Source organism: Salarias fasciatus, chromosome 18 (assembly GCF_902148845.1).
Source record: "Salarias fasciatus chromosome 18, fSalaFa1.1, whole genome shotgun sequence".
NCBI classification, from domain to species: domain Eukaryota; kingdom Metazoa; phylum Chordata; class Actinopteri; order Blenniiformes; family Blenniidae; genus Salarias; species Salarias fasciatus.
This window is the reverse complement of record NC_043762.1, coordinates 9,824,662-9,838,532: the sequence shown is the minus strand read 5'-3', so window position 1 is coordinate 9,838,532 and position 13,871 is coordinate 9,824,662. Positions and strand designations below refer to the sequence as shown.

Here is a 13,871-nt window from a genome sequence, read left to right as displayed (position 1 = left end):
CTATAACTTCGATGTACTTTTTGCAAGATCACAGCTCAGGTGAGTTTTAAGAAACTCTTGGATCTTCTCCAAAAGATCCTCTTCAGCTGCAATGTGAGCTGTGGGCTCGCCTCCCCAAAGGATTGGGAAAGGAACCACGCCATGTAAACTAGAGGGGCAGAAGGGGTAATACGGTGGCTCCAGTAAGTGTCCAGCCAGAGGATAGTACACACTCTCAAAGTTGTTCTTTCCATAGCGCTTCAGTCTCTCCACCATCTCGTCCATGTAGCCCTTGCTGTCCCAGTTCAGGTCGTCTCCTGAAGCCACAAAGAGCAAACGCCCCTTGACTTTCTGAACATGGACCAGGCTGCCCTTGTTCTCCTCTGCCAGGGGATTTTCAAGAATGTGCTTAATGATGCTTGCTCCTGACTCAGTGGGGATTGCCTTGCTTATGTCAAATGGCAATGGTGAGAGGATCCGACACTTTCTGTAGAAAAGAGGAAAGCCGCTACTAGCACTGCATCCATTGATCCACACTATGGCCTCAACGCCAGGCACAAAGACAGCAAGTGCCAACGCCACATCTCCTCCCTTCGATCGAGACAACACTCCAACTCCTTTGCTGCCCACCTGTGAAACAGCCATTAGAGAGCATGAAGAGTAGAACGAATGTTGTGTGACTGGTTTGTCTCAGTGTGAGATTAGAAGTTTGACAAGACTCACCTTTGGTTGTTTCAGTAAGTAGTCAACTGCTTCTTGGTGGGGGTCCAAGTGCAATTCTTTAATGTCGCGGGGCTTGTCATTGAACACAGCTACAGTGAGAACCATGAAGCCTTTGTTGGCGAGCAAACAGGCTCTTGTCTCAGACATGACGGTGCACAAATCCAACACAGCAGGAAACGGTCCTTCTCCTGGAACAGAAACGATAAAACCAATGTTACCTGGTGGATTATAGACACATGTCCTCCATTAGGCCAGTGCCACTGCTAATTAGGACCCCGGGGGACTGCGACACAAACGTAGGATTCAGACATCCAGGATAAATGACTTAGGCTGAATCCCATTTCACCCCTCAGCCCTCCCCCTTGGCCCTTCCCCTCGTTTTGCGCGTTCATGTGGAGGGGTAGGAGTGTCCCAATTGTCATTATGATGTAGGGGTAGGGCCAAGAAGGAGGGCCAGTCACCCCTCCAAAAGGAGATTCTCGAGAGGCACACTCCAAACGGAGGGGTATGATCCAGTAGCGGCCGATGGCGAGGGGCGCCTGTTCTGTCAGCGTAGACCATGACTGGCGGGCGGGGTTAATTCACTTCCGCATTGGCGGGGGCGCTCGTTTCCACACCCGCGCATTCCAGGCGCATTCCAAACACAACAGATAGACGATTATTTTCCATAAACTGGTTTCTTCAACACTGCCCACCTGGAATGCGCGGGTGGGAAACGAGCGCCCCCGCCAATGCGGAAGTGAATTAACCCCGCCCGCCAGTGACGGTCCAGGAGACCAAAACAAGCGCCCCTCGCCACCGCTGCCACTGGATGACAGATTTCTCAGAAAGCCTTCCAAGATCGGCAAGATGGCGGCATCCGCAACAAAAGAAGTTCATAAATTGATTGATTCAACATTTATTTATAGAGGAGTAACCCCTTGAGATGCATCATCTCGTTTTCAAGGGGTTCCTCTGAATGAAATGACAATTAACATAAGGAACATGGCATAAAAAAGGGCCAACCATAATAGTCATAATACAATGAATTGACAAGAGAACTAAACAAAACCAAAAATACAAAACACAACAATAACCACGCACACACACATACACACACACACACACACACACACAGCTGTCGTGAATCAACCAACCTCCCAGCCACTGCCACCACCGCATCATGCACAAAGTAAGACATATGGAACCATCAGACTCCATTATATTACAAATGTTAGTATTTTGTCAATTAATAAAGTTTTAAAATGTAAGAAAAACATTCTTCTTTGGCAAACAATTGTCGCATCTGCTACGTCATCGGCAGCGGCGACTACTGATGACGTACGCAATTGTCGGAGGGGTGTCCCAATTCGGAGGGGTTTACTTTCTGCCCTATCCCTTAGCACTCCGTTTCATCGGGGTAGGGCAAAGGGGTAGGGCCAAGGGGGAGGGCTAGAAAGAGAAATGGGATCGGGCCTAAGCCTTGCTGATTCAATCCAAAACAAGAGGATGCAGGCTTACTTGTTGGACAAAAGACCAATCCAGAATGGGAACACATAGATTTATCAAGCCAAATGAAACCAATCCAGTATCTACTATCGCAAGCAATTGCCTAAAAAGTCCCCCGCGATAGATCACAGAATCATGGATTGACCAAGACAACCAGAGTGGCATCCCTCTCTCCACCAGGAGAGGAAGTTCTCCTGGGGGCCGTTATCCTTAATCCCTTCTCCTGGTTTTGTGAAACAACCCACAGATTCACATCTTGTTTGTGTCACAACAATCACAATCATTAGCTCTTGTTAGTCTGATGATCATTTAATAGAAAGTCAAACACTCTCAATATGTTTGTTTATGAAATGAAGATCATCACAATTACATGTTTTGTCTGTCCAATGGAAAATGTGTGTGAGAATTTTCCCATATTCCCAGTCAAAGAGGCAGCAAGAACCTGGAGGTGTAAAGAGGACTCCGTTGATATTTCCCTCGCTGACAGGAACTCGACTGACCCCGTCAGCAATCAGAAACCTCTCATTGGTCACCTCAGCCAACATCTGGCCCTCCTCCCCTTCCTCATGCACAGAGATCTTCACCACGTGGGGGATGAGTGCTTTAGTTTTGGTGAAATGCTTGTGCAAGGTCTCTGGACTCAGCGACCACAGCAGGCCCATGGGCTCCACCCCGACGTAGCTCCCGCTGAGCGAGGGGTCTCTGTTCAGGTCGATCTCCCCGCTCTCGTCGGCTCTGTAGACGGCAGAAGAGTTGAAGAGCACCCATCTCTCGTCTGTTGATCTGGCCTTCATGGTGACCACCTGGTACGACTTCAACCCGGCCACCTTCACCTGGATGGGCTCATCAAACAAACACCTGGCCCTCGGCAACAGCTGCAGTCTCACTTGTGAGGACATGTTACCTGATAGAAAAAGAAAAGACCCCAAATTAGTTGGTCATCTTCAGTTATTGGCTCACTCTGATTTTGGGGTTCCAGGAATGACCTGGAGTGACCTGGAGTGGCCGCCACAGCTCTCCAGTTCCCACTCTTATTTTAATGTCTTACCATTGTTTTTATCCAACTATATCTCTAGATATCATGCCATTGTTCCAGACACCGGCAGCTCTCTGTCATGCTTCTAATGCATCTATTAATGTCAGGGCCGAGGATGACTCAAAGCCCAACCAAGAGCAAACTAGTGTTTCGATAGTTTATTAGACATCTGGCAAAGGGGAGACAGAAAGGGACGCTGAAACGCACAAGCAAGGAGGACGAGACGAAACATAACAGGATGACTGGAAGAGGGAATATGAAGACGCACGAAGGAAGGGAAGCACACAGAGGAATCAATACACTCTGAGTAATCATTAAAATGAAGGATAGATACATGGGGAGCTCAGTGCAGCATGTGGTACCAGTTCTACAAAAGTGAGCAAATTTTCTCAATTTGTTTCTGTTTCCCTACATAATCCCCAAACATGGCTTTGAAATTAAGAAGTGACTCCGTAGCTGTAAGTGGATGTAAAGTTTACATGTGTTTTCTCCACTCTGAGTGACAAAAAGCACAATATAAAGGGATGAAAGACTGAAACTTTGCCTTTGCTTTCCACTGAACCTTTGGTTGATTGATCAATTTAGTTTAGTTGTTGAAGCACACACACACACACACACACACACACACACACACACACACACACACACACACACAGTTTTAACACTGTGCAGATGAAAAGACCTGGATATCAACATTAAGTGAAAATCCTTATTTCCATTGTGGTTCAGTGGCAGTCAAACAACAAAATATATTTAGATTAAATTATTGAGGTTGATTTAAGAAATGCTGCAAGATGACTGCATTTGGTTTGTTCGACTCAAAACAAAAATTCAGTGTGAATACTTCTTCAAATATATGTAAGCAAATGCAATAAATATGAAAATTGACATTGAAGAAATACATTTCACAGACTTACTTAGGAGTACAGATGTGTGTCGTGTTGTCCTGTCAAGTTGTGATATTCCTATTCCTGAATGATCTAAATCTTTCAAGTGACTTTGAAAACAGGCGGGGTTTTAAAGCGTCCTCCACCAGGTCAAATTAAAAAAAGTTCCTGGAGGAGGGGCAGCATTGTTCACATGTGGGGTCATATTGTGCAGTTGCACTTCAAACTTTATTGAGTTATTGAATTCAGAAAGGAGGCTTTGTTTGATCTGTTATTGCCTGTTTGTTTAAAAGTAACTGAGGTGTAGAAATATGCATGCAGGTCACTCATAGTTGCCCTGTTGGGTGACAGGTTGGGGTTAAAAGCCTGAGAGGAGGTCTTGTGGAGGAACTTGTTGGTGCTGCATTTGTGGTTTCACCTCTGATCTCACAAACTGGGGTCCGATGACATTTTTCAAGAGTAAAATCACAGAACTAACTGCAGATATGGTTGTTATTCAAACAAGCTTAAGGACACCTATGCTGTCCGCCAAGGGCGAACACTGTGTTCAGGTCACAACGACAACTATGACGACCGTCTCCTTCAGTCACCCTGATCATTTTGCTCCATTTATCTGCTCTGTTCAGACTCATTTTCTCTCTTTCTATGTCCATCTTAGTCATTTCTGTTTGTTTGGTTTTGCCATCAACTCTGGCCTGCTGCTTTACTTTTTCCCCACTTCCTTTCTGCAAATGTATTCGCACACACAACAATTCCTCAACAATTCTCACAGCGCTTGACTGATGAGATCAACACATTTCCTCAAGAACAATACTTGGGTTGACAAATCTTCCCCTCTTCCTGAACATTTTTGTTAATTCATCCATCCATGACATTGATATCAACGTGATCTAAAAGTTTTTAGCCCCTTGCACGCTTGTCCAACAACTCTTCTGAAGGAGAATGAACAAACTCCTTCACACATGGCCTGACTTGACCTCCATTTCCAATCCAGAAACCACCTGGAAACCAAAAAAAAAAAAAAAAGTTTTAAACTACAGAAATCTGTAGTGTTTAGAAGCAGGACGGCTAAGCTCAAAGGCACTTCAACAGTCCAGTGTGTCTCAGAGAAAACAGAAACGATTCAAACTCAAAAACTGAAACACAAATCTAAACGAGATGCAGTAGAGGAACGTGGTGCAAATGGAAACAAACGTGCTGCAAAAAACACACAAAAAAACATCATCATCAAACGCGCTGCGTGGAGAAACGTCACAAGGCAAAAAACCAATGCAAACCGAGAAACAAATAACCCGCCTCATAAACAGGTGCTAAAAACGGAATGCTCCAAACCTGCAGGGGGCGCTCTCAGCATGACAGCTCGATGGATGGAGAGAGAACAGCTGACTGAACCACGGTGTTTATACAGCGGAACAGTAATGTGACTTTTATTTGATTTATTTATGTAATATCTTTATGTCACTGTACAGTGCCGCGCATTATGTGACATTTATTTTATTGTATTTTACACCAGAAGTCACAAGGCTGCACAGACACAAGCAGTGTAACACTCATTGATGCATCACTGATGCATTAAGGAGTTTTTCAACTTTAAAAATACTTATTTTCCACCATAAATATGTTACAAATGTTCAATTATGTGTAGAATGTGCCCTGACATATTCATTAAGTACTGCTAACAGCTCTAAATTGTCACTTGAAAGTTGCAGTGCCGGTGTTCTATATCAACCTGTGACCATGTTAACTGGTGACTGTTGTTACTGCTAGCAACAACAGATGACAACTACAGAAAAAGCCGACTAAAGCCTCTAGCTGTCCTGGTGAACGCCGTTCCACAACATTTACACTAAAGTTTCAAAGCGTGTTACCTTTTGTGACTGTTTATCCTTGTTTCATGAACTTGTTTCAGGTCGTGACTGTCACCCAGCTGCTTCTGCTGCTGCGCGCGCTCATATTAGCATGATTGAAACAGTAGGCGCGTTCACAATGGCATAGCCAGAGGCAGACGGAGCTAGACGAAGTCGACGGCGCAGCCGTGGGGCGGAGTTATAAGTCTGCATCCAACTCGGACACCCCTATGGTTCTCCATGTTTGTGTTTCTCATGACTCCCACCGTGGGGGGTGTTTATTTATGCAAATGAAGCGTGTTATCATTGATGACGAGTGGGCTCGGGTCCAATCAGTGTTGCCAGGTGTACGATAATTATCGTATTTGTACGATAATTTTGCCCTCTGTACGATGTACGATCAATAATCCCAAAAAGACCAAATATACGATAATTTGACCATTCCGTGAAAGTTTGGTTGTAATTGGTTGTAATCAGCCTGTCGCAACTGTCTGTCGGATTTTTTTGTGAACCCTGAAGGCATCTCTTTCCATGTGACAGTTTCAAGCCAATGGGCCATTTTCACAGCTCCACTACTTCCTGAAATTAACTGTGCACATTCATTTCCTGTCTTGCATTATTGGCCAAAATGATTAATCCAGGTGTGTCTTGTTGCAGCAGTCTAAACCAGACACACCTGGATTAATCAGTTTGGCCAATAATGTAAGACAGGAAATGAATGTGCACAGCTATTTTCAGGAAGTAGTGAAGCTGTGAAAATACCCCATTGTGCTTTTCTAAATGTGAGCTTGCCTCAGAACAACAGTAATGATTGGCTGAATACTCTGCTGCGCCTGCCCCATGAGTGAGGAAAGGAAAAAAAAACTAGAAAAAAATTGCAGTTCCTGAAGAAACTGCAAGTGTGAATGCTGAGCTGAAAATGCTAAACTGTAATGCAGAAGAAGCTCAATGAGCAAAGTTGAAAATACTACAAAAAGTTTAAAAAGTTTGAAAAAGGTTGAAAACACTGCAAAAACTTGAAAAAGTTTAAAAAAAACTTTGAAAACACTGCAAAAAGTTGGAAAGGGTTGAAAAAGTTTGAAAACACTGCAAAAAGTTGAAAAACTTGAAAAAAAACTTTGAAAACACTGCAAAAAGTTGGAAAGGGTTGAAAAAGGTTGAAAACACTGCAAAAAGTTCAAAAAGTTTGAAAAAGGTTGAAAACACTGCAAAAAGTTGAAAAAGTTTAAAAAAACTTTGAAAACACTGCAAAAAGTTGAAAAAGGTTGAAAATACTACAAAAAGTTGAAAAAGGTTGAAAAAGGTTGAAAAGACTGCAAAAAGTTGAAAAAGGTTGAAAATACTACAAAAAGTTGAAAAAGTTAGAAAAAGTTAGAAAACACTGAAGAAAGTTGAAAAAGTTTGAAAAAGGTTGAAAACACTGCAAAAAGTTGAAAAAGGCTGAAAAAGTTTGAAGACACTGCAAAAACTTGAAAAAAGTTGATAGAGGTAGAAGGAGCAGTGGAGTCAGTGTCAGAGTAACAGAGGATCAATAGAGCTCCAGTCTTAATGGAAAAATCCAGACTAATCAAGCAGCAGTCAGCACAACAGGTGTGTCTGTTGCTATGGAGACCAGCTGCACAGCAGCCATGACAGTGAATCAGCACTTTTTAATGGAGTGCGCATGGTTGAGAAAATATCATGTCTCGAGAACCCAGAGGTGAAATTGAAAAAGATTTCCACACAGTCAGATTCAGAAGCCTTTCATGAATGTAATGGTGCAGGAATCATGTCTGTAGGATCAGCCATTCAGCCACGGCGATTGTGCGAACACGAGTGAAGTTTTGGATTCAGGCGTCTCGAAAATGCATTGGAGCAGATGGGAGAAAATTCTGCACTCTCCTCAAACAAATGCAGCTGGAGAGAGAACCATTTTAGATAGAGACAAAGTGACTCAATTTTACGGGTCACAAAAAAATTCCTACGTTTTGAGGGTTTATTGTGCAGATTGAGCCAGAAATGTGGCCATAAGGACCAGAAAAGAATTTCTTTTTTTGGTTAAAATTCAGAGCCTCCCGCACTCTAACTGCCACTCTCCCACTCGAGCTTTTCCAATACACACCCATTGTAAACTCCAAAAACGGCTGAAATTCTCTCCGTGCTTGAAGGCTCACAGTTTAAATTTGGTAAAAGATCTTGAGATGATATTACATACATGAATAAAGGACAAAAATGCCTACGTTTTAAAAGTAAAATGCCTTGTCTACGTGAAAGTATGACAAAGTTATAACGGTTCAAAGTTGAAGGAGTTGAAAGGTCAGTTGAAGGGTTTTCCCATTGACTTCAATGTTCAAAATAATTTTAAAAAGTTGAAGAAAGTTGAAAAAGTTTAAAAAGGTTGAAGAAAGAGTTTAAAAAGTTGAATATTTTAAAGTTGAATGGTTAAAATCGGTTAAGATTTGAGGAAGTTATAAGGTTTCAAAGTTTGACAAAATCTCCATCCGTTAACATGGGGCAAAAAGTTGCACAAAAGTTGAAATATTTCAAAAATTGCAAAAGATATTAAAAAGCTAGAACATAGCACCCATGTCCTTAAAAAGCTGCACAATTTGATATATGAATGGTTCAAATCGGACAAAATCTGTAGGAGGAGAAGCGTGCCAAAAAACGGCGGAAGAAGTCAGAAGAGGAATGTAATTGTGTGAATGCCTCAGCATTCACACAAATAGAAGAAGAAGAAACGGAGCCGGTCCGTGGACGGCTGAAAAGCGCAGCTTCTGTTGCTCTGCAGCAGTCTTCATCGGGCTCAAACAAGTTTGTTTATGAACATCGAACGATGTTTATATGTGTCAACGGTTGCTACGACAGCAAGGGCGCCTGGTTCGACTGGACAGAGTGCATATCACTGGACCCTCACGGGGACGACAGTAGACTGAACATCCTGCCATATGTTTGCCTGGACTGAGCGTCAAGGGGGGGGCAGACTGCCTCGCCCCCTCAGTCAAAAAAAAAAAAAATTAAGTTTTCAGTCTATTGTGTGCTTTAAACACAACAGCAAACTCTGCTGGCTTGGTCAAATCAATATGAAGTGTTGTGCTATTCAAAATTCCCCCCCCCCAAAAAAAAGAAGAGACTCCGGCTCTACTAAAGGTGAGAGCTGGTTATTTTATCATTTGTTTTGTTACTATTTGTGCTTTTTAGCAGTGTGATTAATGATCATACGTCGTTGGACATGGTAGATCTGATCTGTGGATTCTGTTTTTGTGTTGCTCCGTTACTTTTTCGCCACCTTTGCGTCCCCCCCCCCACCCCCGGTTTGTAGCTGCCGCCGCCGCCCCCCCTCCCCCCTCTACACTGGGCTGGAGCCGGGACTGGGTGTTTATTTATGCAAATAAAGCGTGTTGTCATCAAACTGATGACGAGTGGGCTGGGGTCCAATCCCCTGCCTGTATGAACCAGAGAGGTGGGCCAGGTAGCCGCGGTGAGTTGCTCTGGAGCAGCTCACAGCGGCTACCTCTGATCCTAGACTGATCTCGTTTGGGTCTCACGAGTTTTCGATGCCCTACGTAGGTCCTACATATCAATGACGCATGTTTGTAGTTGACAGATACGGACTTTCGGTCTCAATAACTCTTAAACAAAAAGTCAGTGACATACAAAGGGAGCTTGCATCCCATCATTGTGAGGTGGACTACATGCTACGAGCTAATTTTTATTAAAGGGGCTGTATCATGCAAAATTCACTTTTTGTATGTTTTAACCTTGTTATATAGTTATGTACTCACCAAAAACACCCCCAAAGCATGTTTTTTCCTTCGTGCCTGCGTGTTTGAGCTTTGCCCGTGTTTCTGCTGCTCAAGGAGGCAGCCCCTCCCGCACCCGTGAAAACGCTCTGTTTCCCATGTTCACGTCACACGGTGAAGATGGCTCCCCTGAGCCCCCCTCCCGCAGGCCCTCGGCAATCAGCATTGCCACTTTTTTCTAACTCTGATTACAGAGATAAACTTTAACCATCGTCTGAAAGCGACAATCAAGCAGGAGCAAGAGTCTGAAGGGTCTGAAGGGTCTGCGCTTGGTGAGTTTCTAACAGGAAAAGACGTTTTCGCGTGTCTTTGCATGTAGAGAAGCTAGAGCTAAAGAGCTAAAGCTAGCCAGCGTATTTGATTTGAAGCGCTGATTGGCTGAAGTATGCTGTCAGTCAAAGTCCACAGGGGGAGAGGTTTGAAGACAAACACCAAAAAAAAAAAAAACTAACAAAAAAAAAAGTAATACCACCACTGGGATTCACTGCAGTGTCACTATAATCACCACTACCTTCATTTGTCTCCTATCAAATTTATTGGATATGGCATTGGTCTTCACTGTTGCAGCATCTTCTAAGTTGTAGATGGTCCCTTAACTGCTGATTGAAATCAATAATGTTTCTGCTAAAACAGAAACAATGCCAAATAAGAAAGTTAATGTTTTAAACAATTTTTCTCCAATTCAAATGATTCAGTTGGACTTTCACAGCTGCTCATACACACATACCTTGGAATGGTTGCTTTTTTCCTCCCACAAAAATGGCGATAAAAAGTTTCTGGAGGAGTAATTGTTGCAGTCAGAACATGCACAGTATTTATGTAATATATTTATGTAATAATGCTTTAATGCTCAATAAAGAACTGAACTGAACTGAATACCTTAACATACACAGAGGTTTTTCAGAGCAAAATGTAAGAAATAAAGTAGTGTAATAAAAAATGAAGTCAATTTAAGCAGTGAAGGTCCATTGAATACAATGGACACTCATTTCTAGAATAATTACAACAGATTGAGTGAAACAGCCAAAGGAAGACAAGAAATGGAAAAAATGAAAGCATGAAACACAGTAATTGCAATAAAAATGAAAAGTTTATTCACAGTAAATGAAAAAAAATGCACACAATGACATATTAATTGCACATTCCGTAGTCGCAGGATACACTTGTCTTTGTGACTTCTGTTTCAGAGGAGATAAATTTAAAAAAAAAAAACTCCTGGGTCTCCTGGCTTGGTGTTCACAATGTATCTCTAGCATTGTGACTTGATTCCAACACAGAAGTTTACTGTACCTTGGTAAATCACGAAACACAAAGTCACATACCATGCTGGCGTCCCACTCAGAAACCGCTTTTTGCCCCTACCGGAAGTCAGCTGCGTTTTGCCGTCTCTCAGCGGGCAGTGAGCGGTCTAGTAATTCTATACGTCACTGGCTACCTCTGTGCTCGATCTCGTTTGGGTCTCGCGAGTTTTCGATGCCCTACGTAGGTCCTACGTCTCAGTAACGTCGGGCCAAATCTGGGCGGGGCGGCTCAAAAGTCTTAAAAGTCTGCCTCTGGCTTTCTCACGTCGAACGCACCTACTGTTTCAATCATGCTAATATGGTTTGGAAACAACATCATTTGGGTTGACCAACTATTTAATGAAAAAAGGATTATTGTTTACATATGAAGAATTTCGTAGAAAATATCATATCCTTGTACTTCCAGCTGATTTTGCAAAAGTATTTGGAGCCATCCCCTCTGGTGTGCATGTTGTTTAAAAGCCAATGCAGGCTTGATGCCCAGAAACTATCTCTTTCTTTACCTAGAGACACATCTGTAGGGAAAATTTGTCTTGCCAATAATCCTACCAACAACAATCGAGCCATAAGAACCATTTTCCAAAGAGAGATAACAACAATACCCAGTGTGATTTCATTCTGGAACGTGTTTGTGGATGATCTGCCATGGAAGAAAATCTGGCTGTTACCTAACAGGTATCTAATTACAAATAAAGTAAAAGAAATATCATTTAAACTTATCCACAGATTTTATCTGTCAAAATTTTATATCCAAAATAAATTTAAGAAAGATATTGACATTAACTGTAGCTTTTGTAAAGAATGTCCTGAAACTGTTGTACATCTATTCTGGAATTGTATTTGTGTTGTATCTTTTTGGCAGAAGCTCTGTGACTTCATTCATAATAATATTGAAGAACACTTCAGTTTGGATCGGAAGAATGTTTTATTTGGCTTGTTCGAATCTAATCCGCAAAAAAGTGACTCAATTTATTTAATCAATCTGTTATTATTGTTATGGAAGTATCATATCCATTCATGTCAATATTCAGGAAAAGGCCTTGTTTTTTTGCTTTTCATTATAGCCTCAAACAATACATTCTTTGAATTAAAGTTTCAGAGAAACAAAAGGCAGTTACAACTGTTGACACTTGTACTGCATACAGTCTTTTTGAAATATGACTCCCCCTAGTGTTACAATATGGATTTTTTTTCCTCTTTTTCTCCATCTGTCCTTTCTTCTTTTATTTCTTACTGTTCTCTCCTTTTTCCAATTGATCTAATCTTGCGCTGGATTTTGTAATGTACATGTTTACATTTCAGTTTTGCAATTGTATAATGCAATTTTATATGTAACAGAATGTTCTGTACATTGCACTTTACTTAATAAAAAAAATCATGCTAATATGAGCGCGCACAGCAGCAGAACAGCTGGGTGACAGTCACGACCTGAAACAAGTTCATGAAACAAGAATAAACAGTCACAAGTAACACGCTTTGAAACTTGATTGTAAATGTTGTGGAACGGCGTTCACCAGGACAGCTACAGGCTTCAGTCGGCTTTTTTCCACATCTGTTGTTGCTAGCAGTAACAATGGACACTAGAGGCGTTGGGTCACCAATTAACATGGTCACAGGTTGATATAGAACACTGGTCAGGCACCGGTTGGGGGAGAATTTGAGAGGATGTGACGTAATGCGCGCTCCCGCTGGCCTGATTTCCTTATGTTTCGTTTTGTCTGCCATTACTCCGCCAGATGCTTTGTGAGCAATAACTGAGCAGGATTGGGGATGGATCTTCCAGAAAGCAAGAAAAGACCAGCTTCCAGCACTGCCACAACTCCAGCACAGACCCCACCCAGGCAAAAGAAACTTAAATTCTACTCGAGCACTACTAAAAGAGCGAGGAAGGAGTTTCCCTCTTCCGTGCAAATACATGGGCGCAGGTGTAACCCAGGTTACCAGGCTTCGTAACAGTCCAGTTCATCAGTTGATTTATTAGACCAATAAATTAATACATTCATATTTTTCTTCATGTGACAGATAAGTTACAGTCCTGGATAAAATGAATAAATGGGATTTATGGTTAAAAATCATAAATATGTAAATAGATTAAAAAGATCAACACAGAAGCAGCGCTTTGCTGGCTTCTGCTGCAGACTATGCCAGAGAGTAGAGCCCTTTCTTTTTGCCTTGGTAGATGAGCGGACCGTGTGTTTCACAACAGAAACGGAGGGGAACCGGGATCCTGGACTGATGAGAGCCCTGTATTGTGCCCTGTGCCTGGAGTGTGTGTGAACTGTGAGCCTCTGGCCAGGTTTTTTACTTGTCTTTTCTTTTCTTTTTCTTTCTTCTTTTGTTTTCATTCCCTTCTTTTGTATGGATCCCTGTGCTAATCTGCAAGACGACTTCTTCTACTGGGGATTCTTCCTGTGTCTGTAAGGTAACACGGGACCTCAGTGGTTGTGGCGGGCCAACCCAAGGAAGAAACAGAGACTTAGATAGAGACTGATTTATTTGCGGATCGTGGGTGATATTTCATGTCTGAAGAGCTGAAAAGCAAAAATTGTTTTGTTTTAATTTATTTTTCCACAACTGTTTTCTTTGTTCAATACACTTCATTTTTATATTTACCTTTGACGTGTGTGAAGTTCTTTATTCGGTCAGTCACTGCAATTTGTCAACGCTCCCTTTCTCCTGTAGCGACCTAGACTTCTGAATACTGGTCCAAAAGGTATTTGATGCACTGATGAACTAAATATCTATATCTTCCAGTCTTTTACCACTAACAGTTAGAGCTGAGGCAGGTTACACAAGCCACAGACACGAGCGTTTTACTAAGCTGCAGT

At 42.2% G+C, this 13,871-nt stretch overlaps 1 protein-coding gene across 1 annotated transcript; it reads right to left on the bottom strand.

Moving 5' to 3' along the window:
- LOC115405391 (acyl-coenzyme A thioesterase 1-like) lies at nucleotides 1–3,089 on the bottom strand. Its single transcript, XM_030114955.1, has 3 exons — nucleotides 2,633–3,089; nucleotides 703–890; nucleotides 1–609 (listed from the first exon to the last, which is right to left on the bottom strand). Exons 1-3 carry the CDS (start codon nucleotides 3,087–3,089, stop codon nucleotides 1–3), a joined length of 1,254 nt encoding a protein of 417 aa, XP_029970815.1.
- Between the last annotated feature and the right edge of the window lie 10,782 nt (nucleotides 3,090–13,871).

Excerpts from the sequence above, each read along its gene's own strand:
- LOC115405391 (XM_030114955.1), bottom strand. The coding sequence starts at position 3,089 with ATGTCCTCACAAGTGAGACTGCAGCTGTTGCCGAGGGCCAGGTGTTTG. Across the intron at positions 891-2,632 it reads AGTCCTCTTTACACCTCCAG|GAGAAGGACCGTTTCCTGCT; the intron begins GTTCTTGCTGCC and ends TTTCTGTTCCAG. Across the intron at positions 610-702 it reads ACTTACTGAAACAACCAAAG|GTGGGCAGCAAAGGAGTTGG; the intron begins GTGAGTCTTGTC and ends GCTGTTTCACAG.